Below are 19,665 nucleotides of genomic sequence, written 5' to 3'. Positions count from 1 at the left end.
ATTACAGTGCTTCCGCAAGAGGCACATGTCCTCCCCTTCCAGCACCAAATGCTTTAAAATGGCCTATCGAGTACTCTGTTTCTCACCCACCCCCAATTATAGCATATCTCTATAATCAGCATCTATACCTTTCCCATGTGGGAACAACTCTCTTTCATCTCCATTGTCCAGACCCTTTCAATTAAGAAAGGAACCATGACCTTCCCATGCACCTGTGTTGTTTCACCCTTTCACATCTAATTGCAACCATTGCAAACAGTGCTCCAGAAATTGCTCCAAGTTATTAAAAATATCATACCGTTTTCCCATGGCTGCTTTTCCAAATATCTTTCAGTAGTGCATCACCAGCATAACTCAAGTCCTGAGCATTCAACATTTGATTCATGCCTTACCAATCTGTTTTTGACAAGCAACATCCCAACCTCTTGTAAGTGCTTTTTTTTTATTGGAGCATGAAGTAGTGATTTTTATTTTTACCTCATTTCATTCCACAAGTACTCAAGGCTTCACATTTTGACAGGTGTTCTCCTGGCTGAAGAGGGTTTTTTTTATTACTGCTTAATGTCCCAGTGTATTTCAAAGAACTGTCAGCTAAAAAGCAAAGAATGATGATTTAATTTCAAAATAACCTTAGTACATAAGAACTAATCTAGCGATAGAATATCAAATTTTAAATAATGTCAGTGAGGATGGAATAAATGTAGACTTCCAAGGAGGTTGTGTACCCGAAATGAAAAGCATCCACCACTAGATGTCATCGTTTCAGAGATTAAGTAAGTGGAAAGACATTTGACCTTCACTAAATTAGACTTTAGGAGACCAAAAGTCTAATTTACTAAAAGGGACCACAAGTCTCTGAATTAGATGTTAGAGAACCAAATGTGCAAGTACTCAAGCAAAGTGCTTCTGGAGTCAGTAATTTTGTACCTAAGTAAAAGCTCGGCAGGCATACCAACACTGAGTAATAGTGAATGAAGCACCAGAAGAAATGTGTCAGTGTGATGCTCAGATGAACGGATATAGTGTAAGGGTGTGAGGAAGGAGACAGTGTGTGTCCCATTTAGGGTGTCTGCTGAGGGACCTTTTCAGTGCAGAGGGGTTTAATAAGAAAAGGAGGAGGGCCTAAACAATATGTACAGAGACACAAACCTGACTAACATATGATAGGGGAGACAGTAGCAAGAGCCAAAGCTGGTCAGCCACAGTCTGGTTGAGGACTTTGTCAAATGGGATGGTCAGGGAAAGGGGGGATTTATAAACAAAATATACAGAGACAAAAACCTGTCAAACATAACACACAAAACCAGGAAAAATCCTCGTCAGTCACTCTAATTGATGGGCTATCGAGAAACTGCAGGCAAACTGGGACTTTGCAGCTGTTGGGGATGTAAATCTGAGGGTCCAGGGTGTTGGGGGGGTCGGTGGGCCTGTGCAAAAGGATGATGGATGTGCAGGGGAGGGGATGGGGAGGAACAAAGGAGGAGTGGACAGAAAGGGGTATAAAAGGGGCCGTTTCTGTGTGGGGCTGACAGGCACGCTTGTCTGACTGAGCTGGTGTGCTGGCTGCTGGGGGCAAATGTCTGTATCTTCCCCAAACCACCCGTGTGTGAGGGGTGTGGGTGTTCGTTACCAAACCTCAGGCTGGACTAGCTGGTGAGCGGGGGACCCGTGGGTGCCTAGGATCTGGGCAGGGGTGCCGGGCAGACAGAGGGGCCATGACTGTGCTTGGGGGATGCACAAACGTGTGTGTCCTTGTGAACCTGGAGAGAGTCATGTGCATGCCTGCACTAGTGACCTTCTGTCTCTGCCAGGGGCTATCTGCACTTGTGTCTTATGTGAGCCCTGTACTTGTGTGTTGTTGAAGGCTGTGGCAATGGCAGCCTGTGTAGCTGGACATGTCCATGTCCACTGAGCATGTGTATGTGTCTCTGGGACATGAAAGCAGTAGGTATATCCATCCGAGACCCTGTGTCCCTGGGGCACCAGGCTGGGCTCCAGCAGCTGGGCTGGAGCTGCTGGAGACAGTGGTCACTCCTAACATCCCTTAGCATATAGTAATTATTTTTAAAAAGCAAACAGCATTATTTTAAAGTGGATTGAAGGAGAAAATATTGAATTTCTACAGAGATCATCTATATTTATTGAAAATGCAATGGAATGAGAAACTCTAAACTCTTAACTACTGAAATTAGGTTTTCTGAAAACAGATAAATAGAATATTTATTATTTTCCACTTCATATATGCAAAACTACATCACAATAGTGATATTGTAAATCACTGTAGGTTTTTAGATTTGCTGAGATAAAAAGCCCAGTGCTTGTTAAATAAAACCACATTTTCCTGTTTGGTGATTTTAAAGACCCAGAAAACTGCCCTTGAGAAACATTTGAGATATTTCATTGTAGTAACATGCCCAGTGATGACAGCAAGAATAATTTCCAGTTACATGTTCCATGAAGACTGTGGCAAACCATTGGAAATTAAAGCATTTGTAGCATTGTGTATGTAGCATTGTTTCCTACAGGACTGAAGAGGGAGGAGTAGAAAGGAGGTGTAATGACACTTTTATTTCCTTATTTAAGTTCTGCAGCAGACAGTGCTTAAATAAAACAGAAGATTTAGCACATTATTGTTTCATTCTTCTTTTTGCATCTTGAAGTAGTTTTACATCCTAACTATACCTCTGGTTAAAATGAAAACCATAGAAATTAAATATGAAAATTCATCCTTCTAGTAGAATGCCTAATTGAACTTTATGTTGCTATTTAAAGGTGAAAAAAATTGATTCAAGCCTGTACGAAGATTTTAAAAGCCACTATTTTGGAGATGAAATTCTGCACCGCTTAGATCTTTGCTCCATGTTGAAAAAAAAGCAACCGAATGGTTACTACTACTGTGAGTCCTCTATTGTTTTTGGTAAGTACATTTTTATTTTCCTTTTATATCAGTTTTGTCTATAAGTTATATGCCTGTAAAGCCATTTTTTTCTGGAGTATATGTTAGGCAATTCTTGTAATAATATCCACGGACTCTGACAGAGGCCTGTCCTTCAATCCTCTCCCTCCAAGAGCATTGTGCAGTGCTTCTTGCTGGCAGCTGAAGTTTATGTTCAACTATCCATCCCCAGAATCCAGTTCCGTCCCCAGAATCCAGTTCCATTTCTCATCCTAAAATGAGTGTTTAAGAGTGAGATGTATCACTCTCCAGAACCACTTATCTCTCTGTTGGCTATAAAGACAGACTGTGTGACTGAGTTAGATTAGACACGGTAATTATATATGACTAAAGCTCAGTGAAATGTCTCTGGTTTGACAGAGATGTAACCTTACTTGGACTATATTCATATACAGAGAGAATTTCAGTGGTACAACAGATTTCATAATAACCATTCAGAATGCCATCAAGACTTTAAACATTGTACAGACACCTTGCCTAGATCATTACAGTGCTAGAAATCACAGTTGCATCCTCCTGCTTTGTCTGAAGAGAAGCTTCACATCCCTGTGATTCTAGGCTTGTCTTCTCGTTTCTGCCACAAGTCTTGTATAGCTGGAACTTCAGATGATACATGTGGAAGGTCTATGGACTGAGAGACTATGGGATAATGGCTTGTACAATAAACCTCTCAGTGATGGTTAGTTCCCAGTAGCTTATAGTCGATCTTGGGGCTGCTATTAGTCATATTGAGAACATGAGTTAAAACACTCTAAGTGGAATAACTAGAGAATGTTGAAGATTTTTTTCTTAAATGCAGTCACCTCTTTAAATCTAGGAATGTATCACGTGATGTGTTGGGAATATCTTTAAAAATACCATTCCTGCACCTGCAGATCTTTAAGAAATCAGATGACATGGGAAGATGGTCAAGTAGTAATACAGCAAAATATAAAGTTTTTTATATTAAGTGTTTTTTTCACCTGTTCTAATTAGGCTGATTCTTTACATATGTCACATTAGAGGTGAGTCTCAAAAGACAGGTTTATAGCAGGGAACAGGTCATGGTCTTTGGAGGTCTGTTTATTTTTTTTCCTCTTTGTACTGGTACAGCTTGGGTTTTATATTTTTGGGATTAATATTTTTTTTTGCTGCAGTCATGTCAAAGGCTGAATGCAGTGGTGTTAGAAGACATGAGATACTGAAATTCATACTAAAAGTTCACGTGAAGACTTAACTTTGTCTTTTTGCTTTAGAAATAGACATTTAGAAATAGAGCAAACTTCTATTTGTCAATGAGCAATGATGTCAATGAGCAACATGTCCATCTCAACAAGAATGTGGATGGTCTTAATAAATCTTAATAAGGCAAAATCTTAACTTTGACCTACTTAAGGAAAAGAGAACGTCTGTTCTTGTATGGATCCTCTAATAATAGAAAAGAAATATGAAAAATCTTTTACAACAACAAAATGCTTACTTAAAGACTATGATAAATTTGTTCTCATATGCCTTGCAACATTTTCCAGATTTCTGGTAATAAGCAGAAATACTAAAAGAAAAAAGTGACCAGAAATCATTCCAATAAGCAAATTATTCAGTGGGTCTAACGTTTTCCAATCCAAAACACACTAGCCTTATTAATGAAAATATTCATGACCAAGGAATGATGATACCTCAGAAAAAACGAACAAAACATGCAACATTACGGAAATCTTCCAGGACTGTTGCCGTCCCAACTAGCTGAATAGAAACATCCTCACTGGAATCTTTTCTTGTGTGGACAGTTTTAAAGGAAAGCCCTGTCTTCATCCTTAAGTAATAAAGAATCTTAAAAAGATGAAAACTTCTATTTGTTACAAAGATACATCCTTCAAGACTAAGAAATCTCAAAAAGATGAAAAGTTCTGTTTGTAATGAAGATACATTGTTAAGGACTAAGAAATCTCAAGAAGATGAAGATTTTATGAAGGCACAATTCCAACCCCAAATTCTGTGAAACCTTTGAAGATATGATGAGCATAAATAAAAGGAAAACTTCTGATCCAGGAACCTCTTCTAGTGGAGTTAATTTTGATGGAAAGATCCAACTTTCAAGGGCTTATAATAGACAGAAATACATGTCAATAATGCATTATATTCAATTTTTCCTAAGCACATACTGTTCTTTTCATCATCCTAAAAGTATACCTGGTTAATAGTCAGGTTATACCGGTTTATACCTGGTGCCTCATCCGCTGTTTTTCATCTGCTTTTCAAGATCTGGATTCTTTCATTCTTAATGCTATAATAACACTATGTTGGAGACAAAGAGTGTTCCTGAATAGTTAGTACTATTGCTAAATTCATGTTGTTTGGACTAGGTTTACATAAATACTGCTATTAAAAGTTAGTGCTGGTTCCAGGGCTCTTTGTATGGCTTTGGTGGCAACTTAGTTTCTGCCTTGTGGTAACGTTTCCCTATGCTGCAGCATTGCTGGTGGAAGTGCTCAGTGGTCCTGAGAACTGCTTTGAGGACTTTTGATTAAATACTTATTCAATACTTTAAACATGTCAGGCACTTTACAAATGCTAATTGCTGTTAATGTTTTTGTTTGCGCTTAGGGCCACCTTTATTTAGCTTAGGTAGACTGTTAACAAAACAAATTAAAAGCAGTAAGGAAAAAAGTGTAGGATGTGTGTTTAAATTAGTGACAACACTATTGCAAAATAAAGATCAGTCAAAATTAAAGTGAGATATATTTATACATATCTGTCTATCTATCTATCTACCTATCTTTCTATCTAAATATTTTATCATATTTATTGCCTTGTGTTATGCGCGTCTCATAGTTATGTTTATATTTGTGTATATAACTATACTACTTCTGTACATGTTTGTACAGAAGATATTATTTATATGCATCCAAATACTTAGAGGAAGAGAAATTACAAGTTTATTTAACATGGTATAAGATTTTTCTTTTGGGTGAAATTGAGGCTTCACTATTCCCAAATATACTTCAGAATATTTCGAAATATGTATCTGATTAAGGAATTTGGTAAATAACTCATTACAAATAAAAGCTGATTAGTAGTATATTTGGTAGATATTGACAATGTTTTTTCAAAACATCTGTTTTGAAACATTTAAATATCTCTTCTTGAACTTGTCTTGTTACTGACATCTCAGATGCTAAAATGAGACAGTCAGTCTTTCAGATGTCCTTTGAATGTAAGTCCCATTAAGTGTTTTATAACAGCAGTCAATCAAGGCAAGAATCAGATGCTTGTTTGGCTTTAACTCACTCCTGGGGTGACAAAGCATAAAGAATTTATGGGAAGTGTCATTTTCACAGTCCAAAGAGAATTCAGTGCAATTCCTCTGAATTATTTTTACATGAGTACTACATCTGGCTTCATCTAACCATAGTATTTGAATGGATGTTCTCCACTGATACCACTTTAAGAAAGTGTAGTATTACTATCCCCACTTTTCTCAGTCCTATATGGACATAGATGCATCTTGCCCAAATACATGCATTTCATTTTTCTGGTTTTGTACATGTTAATATATATTTATCTAAAGCCAAAGGAGAAGGAAAACAGTTGTATTGGAACGGAGTTTAAATTACTTATTTTTTAATTTCAGAGAAAATATTCATTTTAATGAATATTGAAAAACTCATTTTAAAATGTGATTTGAATATGGTTTTAGTAACTATAGGCAGCTAGGATATTAAAATAAACACAGGAGGGAGTTAATGCAGTTCTATTAATATTTCAGTGTCACATATGGAAATATTTGAGATGGTTATGATTTAACAGCAATTCAAAATTTATTAATGATTTGAGATAGATCAGTAGGCTAAATTTTAGCAGCACTTAATCATGAACTGATTTAAGGATTTACAAGATGATTTAACAAAATAATTGAACAATGACTTAATTACAGATTCAAAAATGGCAAGATTCACACTAACTTACTATAAGGTATCCCAAATCAATACATACACATATGAGCACAAACATACAAACACACACCACTCGAGGGGCCGCACACAGACCCACACCTGAGTTTTTAACTGCTAGGACCAAAGGTCCCTTCATAACAGGCAACTCCAACGAGCCAACGGGTGCCCCTTTTTTAACACATGCACAAACAACTGGACAGAAAGTATTTGGATCCAGTAAAGTATAACACCCACAGTCTTAAGAGATAATGTGTATATTAGAGACACATGGACAGAGAGGTGGATGAAAGAGAGGCTAGCCTATAGTTAAAATTTCTCTCAAGTTTGGAGTAAATATTCACAATGCATCAGCATTCCTCAGCGGGTGATAACTGAGACTCGAGAGGGTTAACTCACCCTGGCCTTTAAATCCTCGAGGTGTCTGCCTGAGCAGCGTCCAAACTCAAGGGTGGACTCAAACTCAAAACTCATGCTGTTCACAGCATGCTGCGATCTAGAAGAGCTCAAAGGGTCTCACTAGGATCACTACTTATAGGGTCCAAGCTAATTGGTTTTCATCAGGTCCTTTTCCACTCTAGCCCAGCTCGGACAGTGGGATGTTCTGATGCTTTCCACCGCTTGCGCAAGCCCAGAACTTGCTAGATCTTGAAGTTCTGGTATCACCCCCCTCTCTGGGCCATGATCCATTTATTGTCAGAAGTGATTTATTACCGTTATTGTTCCCAAGCGATAGGAGTCACGGGAGCCAGGTATGCTAAGGGATTACCATAGCGTTCTGGTCCGTTACCCTTCATTTTCTTTCTTTGTTTTTATGTTGGACCATTATGTGTCTCAGGTAACATTCTGGTGCATTGTATTGTTATGTGGCCCAGATGGGGCTAGAAATCACACCAAGCACTGAGTGGCCTAAAAGGGAGAGGTGGAGGAGGTTGCACCACCACAATTAGAAATAGTGAAAATTGAAAATTACTTAATATAGACAAAACACTGTATCCAGCTCTAGTTCTTTCTACATGTACGTGTACTCAAGCAGTTATCTTCTTTCCTTGAAGTGCACAGAAAATACAAAAACAGTTTTTACTTTTTGTCACCTAGAGTTTGGGCCAGATTTGAGATTTATGCGTATAATAAGGTGAAAAGATCTACAAAGGAATCAGAACTAATGTTAGAAACAGAAATCCATCCACAACAAAGAATTGCATGCTACAATGGCTAATAAGTGCCACAACACATATCACCTTGGTAGCTGCGCATTTTAAAAGCATGTTTAAAAATATGGGAAGCAGAAAAGCTTGATATGAATAAAGGCAGAGGTGAAATACCTGCTGAGTTGCAGTAGTATGCAGCAGGTACAGAGCAGCATCTTCGGCAGAACCTACAGACATCTGCACCACAAGATTTCTCTGTATCTGCATGCCAGCCCCACGGGATATGTATTCAGGAGTTAAAATTTGATGTGACGGTGACAATAATGTTGAAGATTGATCCTCAAAGTAGAGTTCAGTTTATTCTTTAAAGTAAACAAAACAGCAAGACAACGAAGTGTCCTTCTTCAGACCACTCACCTCATGGCAACTGTTTTATGTCATCTCAAATCACAAAGATGACCAGTGAATGCTGAAATGAGTTGAGCTTCTCAGTATGTACACCTTCACCTTAATGATTGGTCAGTTCTTCTATATCACAGTGAAGATGTTCAATAGACCCTGTGACCATCAAAGGAAGCATTATGTAAATCTTCTTATGTTAAATATGCCTTTAGCATTAAGTATCTATCTCACTTAAATATTTTCAGGATCCATTGATGAAGATTTTTGTAGACTTGTTTCAAGGAATATTTGTTTATAGTAACATAGTGTAAAATGAGGTTATATACACATTAAAGAAAGTTATCACATGCCATGCTGTATTCAGCTTGTAAACTGGGATAAGGTTCTCCTGAGTGGCTAGTAAGGAGAAGTTTATATATCAGACTTCCCCTGTGCTATCTCTGAGCTAGAAAAACTTCAAGAAGTCTGTTCCTGGGTGGAAACCACCCAGCAGGTTACTCTTACTTTCTGCACAGCCAGAACTCACGTATCTGGCATGTGTGCCAAGTTGGAGGTTAAAGTGCTGTTACAGTTCCCCTTAACAGTTGCAATCTAGCAGTAGCAATATGGAAATTGAAATATCAGACTACAAACATCTGGTTTATCTGGATAAAAGCATAATAATATGGTAAAAGGTAATTCTCCTTGCTGCTCAAATAATACCTTAAACAGATGCCTTGTTAAGTAGCAGAACATTAGTGGGTTGATTTACATTTCAATGGAACTATGTATAAGTTCAGTGTCCAGTCTGACCTTGTCATCAAGGTACCTTCTGCAGTCTCTCTGAAATGGGAGACACCTACAGAAAGTCATTCATCCCATCCTACAATGTGTGTGTAAGACAGGCAAGATCTAAGAGGTGTCTAAGATAGACAAGGTGTGAGTAAGATACACTACTTGAACAGTTGTTAATATTTGTTAATTAGGTTGCTCGTTAATTTTATATTTGTATGTATAAAGATACAAATTTTTAACTAAATGACAAAAAAAGTTCATTATATTTGTAAGCGTTATGTTTCTGAGGGAGATCGATAACATTATGAATGGAAACATGTTACAAAAAATTTGTTCTTGCAGATTGTGGTTGTTAGGCTAGTTGAATTGTTTAAGTAAATTTTTAGTTACTTAAGCTTTAATAGCCTTGAGTTAGGATTTAGTGGTGCAGTTTATGCTTCCACATTACATTTTACAATGTTAGCCAGGCAGCTGCTCAACACCCATGTCTCAAACAAAAAACAAGATGCTCCTGGTGGTACCTTGTATAAGAGCTCTCCAGACTCAAGGCAAGTTTGTCAGCAATAGGTTTTGGGGATACCCACCAAGAAGAAAGAATCAAAAGAAAGAAGAATGGAAGAAAAGTCTCATCTGTACCTGAAACAGAAAATAGATATGATAACATCACTTTATGAACTCAAAATAATACTGAGAAGAAATAGAAGACTGAAAATAAAAGATTTTTTTATTATCTTGTATAGATTTTCTTAATAATTGTAATCTTTCTTAATAGATTGTTATCATCCCTCAGTTGGCTCTTTTTAAAAAATGCACTTACAGTGTCAAGCAAAAAATATAGTAATATTTTGCCTTCACCATCAAGGAAGAAGAGGGTTCAAATACAGTCTGTAATACAAAGTTTGCACAATTTGTCTGAAATCTTTTTAAAGTGGCACTGGCTTAAATGAAGAGAAAGACTGCCATTTGTCTCCTTTAGATACTTTCCTACTCCTCTGTCAACAGATGGTTTGACCTAAATGTGATTGATTTTATTCATACAGCAATTAAACATTTCTCACATTGGAACAAGTAAATGCTCTTTTGATTGTCCAGATTCTACATCCTCCAAAATGATGCGTATTGTGTGTTGGTTTCTTTTACTCTCCTTCTTACTTGCATGACAGTGAATCACTTCTAAAATAATGAATCATTCTTTGATTTTATCTGTTATTTGTCCTTCTTTCTTCTTTTTCTGTAATTTCAAAATATGCGTAGGTCTGTTTCTTTCACTCCGTAATTTTCCTTTCTTTGATGTACACTAGCTTCTGCCTTCTCCACTCTATTAGGTTGTGAGTTACTGCTTTGGAGATTCTTGCATATCTATGGCACCCTTCCTAAATTTTAATTAATAATACAGCAGTCATACTGCTTTTGGATAAAAATGTCTTGGGCAGCTTCCCAGAGGCCATTTCTTAACATTTGAAATTATTAGTTAATTCACTGTGATGAGTTTATCCACAGCTGCTGCAATTTTGTGCATGCAGTATGCTGAATAATTCTTTGCCTACGTAAAAAGCAACAGGTATTGTGTGCTAATCAGTAAAGTCTTTCCCTAAAGCACTATTTCTTAGCAGTGTCATGTGGTAGAATATTGACTTATAAAAATGATTCTTTTAAACATGGCAGAGAAAGGCTCACATTTTTGTTAATAATCTAGAAGCCAATCTGGTGACTAGTGATCCGGTGGTTTCTTACACATATCAAATATTTTCCATTCACTACTGAGAACAGAGTGGTGGTCCCCTATTGATTACTTTTTGCTCATCTTACATTATAACTTGCTGGATGTTCTCTTTAGCTCTAGTGATATATCTCATCTTGTATCCTTACATTGGGCGGTTTCTTCTGTATTTTGTGATTTTCTGCTATTGAAACATTGGCCATTAGTATAGCATTTTTCAGAATGAGACAGCATTTTTATATTAATTTTGTACTACCAGTTATAACTTAAAAGCTATATTGATAAATTCTGTGTGTGGATAAGGAGGAGAACAAGTTGATTGAGAGTGAAATAGCCAATGTAGATATGGTTAGAAAGTGGAAATTTTCATTTCAGAATGATGTTTCATTGTTTTGAGGGCAAATTCTAATGTCCCTGACTTTATAGAATAGAATTGTCTAGGTTGGAAGGGACCTTACAGATCATCTAGTCCAGCCATCAACCTAACTCTGACAAAACCCGTCACTAAACCATATCTCTAAGCACTATGTCTACCTGTCTTTTAAATATCTCCAGGGATGATGACTCAGTCTGTTCCAATGCTTAATAACCCTTTCAGTGTAAAAATTTTTCCTAATATCCAGTCTAAACCACCCTTGGTGCAACTTGAGGCCATTTCCTCTTGTCCCATCGCCTGTTACTTGGGAGGAGAAACTGACCCCCACCTGTCTAGTTGTAGAGAGCAATAAGGTCTCCTCTCAGCCTCCTTTTCTCCAGGCTAAATGACCCCAGCTCCCTCAGCCACTCCTCGTAAGACTTGTGCTCCAGACCTCTCAGCTGCTTCGTTGCCCTTCTCTGGACCTGCTCCAGCACCTCAGTGTCTTTCTTGTAGTGAGTGGCCCAAAACTGAACACAGCACTTGAGGTGGGGCCTCACCAATGCCGAGTACAGGGGGACGATCACTTCCCTAGTCCTACTTACCACATTAGTTCTGATACGGGCCAGGATGCTGTTGGCCTTCTTGACCGCTCTGGACCCACTGAGGATGATCTGTTCCATGACCTTCCCAGGCACCGAGGTCAGACTGACAGGCCTGTAGTTCCCCAGATCTTACTTCCAGCCTTTCTTGTGGATGGGCATCACATTTGCTAGACGCCAGTCAACTGGTACCTCCCCGGTTTGCCAGGACTACTGGTAAATGATGGAAAGTGGCTTGGTGAGCACTTCACCAGCTCCCTCAGTACCCTCGGGTGGATCCCACACTTGTGTATGTCTAGGTGCTGTAGCAGGTCCCTCACCATCTCCCTTTGGATTACGGGGGCTTCATTCTGCTCCCTGCCCCTATCTACTAGCTCAGGGGTCTGGGTACTCGGGGAACAACTAGTTCTACTACTAAAGACTGAGGCAAAGAAGGCATTAAGTACCTCCGCCTTCTCCTCATCCTTTCTCCTTTGAGTTTTGATGTTGGCAAATATGTAACAAACTTCTCATTAGAAAGTGACAAGGAGCTTTAAAGACAGGAACGTGATGTTTAGTATTCAATCATGTGTCTCCTAATACCGAAATTTAAGTAAAACCTTCTCATCACCTTCTGTGATTCGTGATTCTGTGATTATGAGGTATATAGTATTTGCTTTATTGTACAGGGTAATTTTGGCAATTTTCTTTTAAAAATACCATAATATAATTCTATTCTAAAGACTATTGTACTTTTATTTTTCATCAAAAAGGTGTCTGAAGTAGTGATGTGCTTTAATGCCAGAGCTGTTATCAATAGCTGAAAATAAGTGAAAATGAGATTTTCCACAAATTACTTACAAAAATATGTGCAAACAGTGGGATAAAACTGATGAAGTAAATCTGACAGGAAAACACAAAAGCATATTTGGCATAATTAAGAATGTGATTCATGACTAAAAATTTAGTTGAGGATGTAAAAACGGGAGAATTGATTTTTTACGATATAACATAATATGCTATAAAATACAATTTAATAACATCTAGCAGCTTTTTTTGTATTTTAAGTATTTCTGCTTTAAAGACATTTTTCCTCAAGCAGACTTTGGTGTCCAAACAACTAATTTATTCCTGAATTTAATATATTAATAATACATTGAAAATATGTAAAACATTAATTTCAAGATATGTTAATAGCAAAAAGTAAACAGACTGCCTAGGAGATGTGGAGTAAATTAAATATGTAATATTCTTTCATTGAATAGATCAGTAAAAGATAATTACTTTTTATTCTTAACATTTTCCTAGCTAGGATGTTGCTTTTGTTAATACATATTTATTGTATAGTCTTAACATCAAAGGGAAGGCACGTTTGATTTCCTGTAATTGAATTAAGCTTTTCTGGAGTTCCTGTGAGGAGTCTTTTTCAGTCGTTTGAAGGACGTGGAGTGAAAGGAAAACCAGTTTTCCATTGTTTGAATGTCACCATTTTTCGGTTGTTGATGGTTAGTGCAGATCTGAAGAGCTTATCCAGTGTGCTGCATGGTTACCCAGAGCTAAGCTTCCTACCTAATCCTGTGAGCTATTCTAAAATAAGACATGGTTGCAAATCAATAGAGAACAGTACTTCAGGAATAATACAAACACTGACATAAAAATTTAGTTGTTGAGGAAAAGGACTTTGTTTTGCTTAATACCACAACTTAAATTTCTCTTTCAGAACAGTAATCAGCAATGACTAGAAACAGGTGATAATTTCATTTCCAGTAATTTTCTTATTATGTACATTAAATATTTTTGAAGCCCCTAGTATTTGTAAAAGTAGTTTCTTTTCAGTGGAAATAATTTCAAGATAAAATGTGACAGATTTTAAAGAAGCATCATTAACGTGGCATATAGTGTCATTTCTTTTTTCCTAGAAAGCAGCAATGCATTTTTTCTTATGGAAGTAGAATGTAAGAGCAAGATTACATCAACCACAAGCTAAAACATACCATTATTGTCTTAATAGTAGTCTGCTAAATTACTTGAAGTTTTAATCTGTTCCTAAACACATCAGAAAGGGCCATCACAGTACCTGCTGAATACATTGTATGAAATCTTCTGATTTTCCAAATGAAGATCGAACATTTAAGATCTGAAATGACAAGATAGAAATCTGAAACACGTCTCTGTTGCATGGATCTGTTGGGTATGAATAGCTGGTTCTTTATACTCATGCAGTATAGAGAACTTTCTGGGAGGATGCAACATACAATTCATAAACGTATTGTTTTATTTCATAGGTGAAGAAGAGTTTCTATTTCTTCTTAGTGAATTACATCTGAGTCTGCCTGTGGGGCCTTATTTATCAGCCATCCAGCTGTGGACAGTCCAGCATTGGGCTTAATCCCCCTGCCTCACAGCATGAAAATTTACCACTGTAAGCAGAACCGTGCCAAAACTTGCCATTTACAGCTGAAAATAAATGGCTGAGCAATGCATAAGAAATAAATTTTCTACGCTGCCTTTCATGCTATGTGAACATTCCTCCGCTGTTCCATTGCAAGATTAAATGTGTTAACCGCTCATGACATAAACTATGTGGTATTACTGTTGTGGTTTAAGGTACGCTGCTTATTTGTGCTGTGGAACAGACAAGGAGCACATGGGATCAGGTGGAGATGACAATGCTTAACGAAGCTGTTCTTCCTGCTTCTGAAGCGTTGGCTGCCGTCTCCGGGCTGATGCTATAGTGTTTAGCTATGTACTAATTTCTACACAAGCATCAGTAGGTGAGGAGACTTACGTGGCCAAAGCTGTGGTGCCAGGCCTAGGTCAAACATGCATACGTACTCATTAGACATACTTACAGGCACCTGAATTTAGACTTCCAATTTTTGAAGTTTCTAAACATGTCTACACTGTATTTTCTGAGTCAAAGTGGATTTACACCACTTTCATTCTAAGCAGATACTTGGATGTATGTGCTTGGCACAGTGCTGAGCTTGATAACTTGACTTGGCACCACAGATTCTGTTCACCTGGATTTAGGTCAGCTCTGAGTATGGGAAGAGTGAGCTCCTCTTGTCCTCTCTAGACTGCATAGTTTTACTTTAGGTCAATAGCTTGATTTCTGAAGTGCTGAGACATTACAATTTGGCATACGCTTTTAAAAACCTCTGCTGTAACTTCGTGTTTTGCAAAGAGCAGATTTGTCTTGAAGGATTCTGGGTAACCATCCACAGCCTATGGATTACAGCAGAAAGTAATTGTTGACTGAAGACTGTTTAAAAACACTTTTAACTTTGAAATCATTTAGGGAAGCAGTGAAAATGCAACAATTGCATTTTAATACCTAGACACTGTTTCTATAGCTTGTTTATTTTTTTAAAATGTTTAAGATGTTTTGAATCAGAAACCCTAGATACCGAACTTTATTGCTTTAATCAAGAGAACAAACAAAAGGCCTTCTTACACATAGAACTGTTCCTAATTATATACACTTGGAAAGTGGGTCAAGCTGAACAGGAAAAAAGCACTCTTACTCCAAAATAAGAGCATTCACATATGGAATTGCTCAGAAACAACTCTTAGTATTTTAAAATTCCCAGCCAGTGTTAATCTGTTTCAGCTTTCAAATGCAGGCAAGCCCTATAGTTTTGCTTCCCCATTCCTATCTGTCATATTTCAAACACAAAATGCATTGGCTGTTAAAAATTTACATCATTTGATTAGGATGTTATACAACCTTTCACAGAAGAGGAGGCTCATTAGCGTATCTTTAATATTAGAAATGCTATTTTCACATGAAAGCAAGTAAAAGCAATCATTTTGCATGGCAAATATACCTACTTTGGATGTACTCTTTTAGAAGCATATGTTGAATTCTTTGTGATCTTCATTATCAGTGAATTCCATTTTCTATACATTATAATTTCCTTTCCTGATGTAGTACCTAAAATGTAAAGATGCTAATCTCCAAATTACTCAATTACCATCCATAATCTGGATTATCTGTTACCTCAGTCATTTACATCTTCCAATTGGCTTGTAGTTCACTAGTTATGTAGTCAGAGCTTTTCATATATATTTTTTATTTTCAGAAATATACAGAACATCTGGTTTATCTTTCTTCATAATTCAGTACCTGGATTGGTTTGAATGTACTTAGTGGTTAGTTATGTTCTTGGGGATAACTTTTCTTAATTTTGAAGAACACAAAACACTTGAAGACATACTGTTTCTCCAAATGGAGTTTAAAATATTATAATACAATTCTTTCTATTGTAGGGATAACAAACATGTATTTCAAAGTAAGCCCAAATCCATAATTTGAAATACAGATGTGTAAATCGTAATGCCTTAGTTATTTTTAAACTATTGTGAATTATTTCCTGATAAAGAATCATCTGTATTTTTACCACTTCTCTATTTCATGGGGCCTTTGTTGGCTTATATTACCAATTTTCACCATGATGCTGTAATTATCCAGGTTGCTTATGAGGAACAAGGGCTAAGAGATTTTAAAAATTGAGTTCTTTCTGATTGTTTATCTGCCCTTTCAATTTTAAACTCTCCAATCACTTTCAGTCCCTTTCTTCACTTCTTTCTTAGTTTGGGACTTCAGTGGTACAGAGCCAGTGTTGGGGAGGGTTACCTAATGAAATTCTAAGGAAAAAAATATTATTTGGGGAGAATACTGCTCTATAGTAGAGTAGATTTGAAGGTAAGAATTATACAGTAGAGTGCAGTGGTTGAGTACAAAATATTTTTGAATATTTGAATGTTTTTGAGCTTCTACTTAGCAGTCCTCTTGTCTAGACTCTAGATGAATTGCAATGCTCAAACGCATGGAATTAGTCAGATGCATATATTTAATAAGTTTAGCTTTTGTGGTGGTAGCTATTCTGACTATTGCCTTTTTATTTGAACACTTTTGTCTTTATTGGTTTCTTTAATGGAAGAATCTGTAAGGGATTGCATTCTGTCACAAGTATAAACTTTTTCAATGCAAATTTACATTTGTGCAAATTCAAATGTAATGGTCCATCAGTGCAATTATATTAATAACTTTCTGCTGTTAGTGCCATTAGAGTAAGAATTCTCTCTACAGATTCTCTCTTAAGGGATGTTTTCCAAACAGACTTTGGTCCACAGTCCTGGTCCAGTCTTTTGTGCCATGAAATACAACACATGGACTGAATGTGTGTTATCTGCCTGACTGAAAAGTGCATTTGATAGGTGTATTATATAGCATTTGATAGGTGTATTATATTGACAAGTCCTGCTGTTTTGTATTAAAGGAGGGGTTTGTTATATATCTTTGTGTATAAACAAAATTTACACGTCAAAGAAAGGTTTTAGGTGAATATCTTTTGTAGGAATTTGGCCCTAGAATGAGAAGTTTCCATTTCCAATTGTGTGCAGAGTCCAGTATCTCAGAGCAGAGTCAAGAAACTGCAGGCTGAACTAAATGCTGCATTGAACAAGCCAGTGGGAAGCACCCACCAAAACACTGTATCAACACCTCTGTCTTTCTTTGATTTTTGAGTTAGGCATCTCACCCTACTGGGATCCAAAGCCCTGTATCCTCTGCGGATGATACATGGGTACTTAAATCATGTTTCACTTTTTTTATTTTGAAGAGGAAATACTTATTACATGTATTGTTTGATTACAATTCCCACTCAAATTGGACATCAGGGCTTTTTTCTTCCCCCAGCTCGGGGGAATTCAAGCCCCCAAAGGCTGGAAAAGCCACAACCAGCAGCTTGGCATGGAATCTCCTTCAAGGAGCTTCTGAGTAGCAAAGATTTGACATCTCATAGGGCCAAAGATTGAACGCCCCCTGCCCCGAGTCAGACTCTGTAATGCTGTGATTATTTTTTGGAGTGTCTAGTCTTAAGGAGGTCACAAGCACAATGTTAAAATGCCCACTGGACTTTTAATCTTGTGGCTGATAAAGGAAAGGGAGTGTCTAGTTTCTGGATGCTAAGTAGATGGATCCCAGGCAGTTCAAATTGAGCCAGTTCTGAACATGACTACTTCTACTGCTGGACAATAGTAGAATATGTGGGTTTTATTCAGTCTTTGGAGGCTGACACAACACTCCTGTCTAAATGCTCTGTTTGGTGCTTGTCTTTTTTTGGTATTCATCAGAGACAAATTACCAGTACATATATATATGTAGGTATGTATGTCTGTGTGTGTGTGTGCTTCCGTGTTTCTGTTTATGCACATGCATGCATGTCTACATAGCATAACTCACAGTATTTACTTTACTGTGAGGTAATGCAAAACATTCCTTTTAAGCAGCTCTTTTCTTGCTGGAAACCTTTTAATCAATTTAGCCACAGAAGTGGGTGGTGTTCACATGGAGGAGCTTAAGAAAAAGCACACCAGAAAAGCATTGAACAAATGTGGTTTTGGACAGCCTTTGACTATGGGACTCGTATGGTACCCTGACATATATCAAAGCTGCACAGCAGATTCCCCATCATAGGCTTTGGACTTAACAGCCAAGATGTTAATTTTCTCATGTATTGTTAGTACATGTTTCACTGAATCATAGAATCATAGAATTGTTTAGGTTGGAAAAGACCTTTAAGATCATCAAGTTCAACCGTTAACCTAGCATTGCCAAGTCCACCACTAAACCGTGTCCCTAAGCACCACATCTATACATCTTTTAAATACCTCCAGGGATGGTGACTCAAACATTTCCCTGGGCAGCCTGTTCAAAATGTTCCTTTTCTTTTGAAATGTTCCTTTTCTTTGAAAACAGTTTGGAGGGTCTGATATACTGACGTGTTTATGAACGTCCATTTAAAGGACCCTCTTTTTTGATTGTTGCGTGTTGCTAGCTTATTTTTCAAGCTATGCTATCTTTTGCATTCTTACATAAAAGCTTCATTAGCACTTAAATAAAAAGTTCATGTTTAACATTGTAATTAAAATAAATAGGTAAATCCTATTTTATCAGTTAGTATAAAACAGCAATTTAAAAATCAGAGCAGATACTGAAGTTGTAACCAGTGATTTCTCCTATGTCCAAAACGTATTTATCATTGCTAAGGATGAAAACAAATGTCTCTTTCCCTTCTCTAGGAGGGAAACACAGTTGTACTTTGTACAGTACACAGAAGTTTTATGGAAATAAATAGAATCCATAGTGAACAAAGGAAGCCATTTTACTTCTTTTAAAGCGTGTTTATACATGAGTACATTTGGTAAAGAAGTATTTCTCAATACATTGAGGAAGGGAGAAAGAATTTGTCGTTTCACTTAGTAGATATTGTATCCTCTGCTTACTCTGACAGCACATGCAGAATCGCTTTCCCTTTTTTTGACCTTTAGAAATATCACCGTGTCCTTGGAGTAAAGAAATATGTAGGAATGCCCACTCAGTTACTTATGTTGTACTCAGTTAATACAGGCATCTCAGACAAAGCTCCCAATTCTTGAATTTCTTTTTAAGAAGGAAAATATTTTTCTCAAAATTATATAATTTTTGTACAAATAGAATAGGTGTTCATATATGAAACTAAAATTCCAGAATGCACTTCCCTCATAGTTATAAATCTTAAAAACTGAGACTGAAAGACAATAAACATGTTTCTAGATGAAGATACGAGGAAGTCTTCTAGGTCTAGGTCTAGGTCTAGGTCTAGAACCAGTGCTAGCTGGTTTTTTTTGAGAACCTTCCAGTAAATCACTCCTAGCTGTTAGCTCACTTTTGACTCCCTGGATTTCTAGGAGGACTTTCAGTGTTACCAACTTCATATTAGGTAGATATCACTTTTACATCTTTTTGTA

The 19,665-nt window shown here is 37.1% G+C and overlaps 1 protein-coding gene across 7 annotated transcripts in view; it reads left to right on the top strand.

Moving 5' to 3' along the window:
* AKAP7 (A-kinase anchoring protein 7) overlaps positions 1-19,665 on the top strand; it is a 105,747-nt gene that overhangs the window by 37,336 nt on the left and 48,746 nt on the right. For all 7 annotated transcript variants that reach the window (XR_012586225.1, XR_012586224.1, XM_074580710.1 and 4 more), the window contains exon 7: positions 2,773-2,917. Coding sequence is in view for 5 of the 7 variants with exons in the window: in XM_074580710.1 (XP_074436811.1) it covers positions 2,773-2,917 (145 nt within the window). In the remaining 2 variants the exon portion in view is untranslated. The remainder of the gene's footprint in view (positions 1-2,772; positions 2,918-19,665) is intronic.

This window comes from Larus michahellis, chromosome 3 (assembly GCF_964199755.1).
Source record: "Larus michahellis chromosome 3, bLarMic1.1, whole genome shotgun sequence".
Lineage (NCBI taxonomy): Eukaryota > Metazoa > Chordata > Aves > Charadriiformes > Laridae > Larus > Larus michahellis.
The sequence above is the reverse complement of the archived record's forward strand: the minus strand, read 5'-3'. Positions and strand labels throughout refer to the sequence as shown.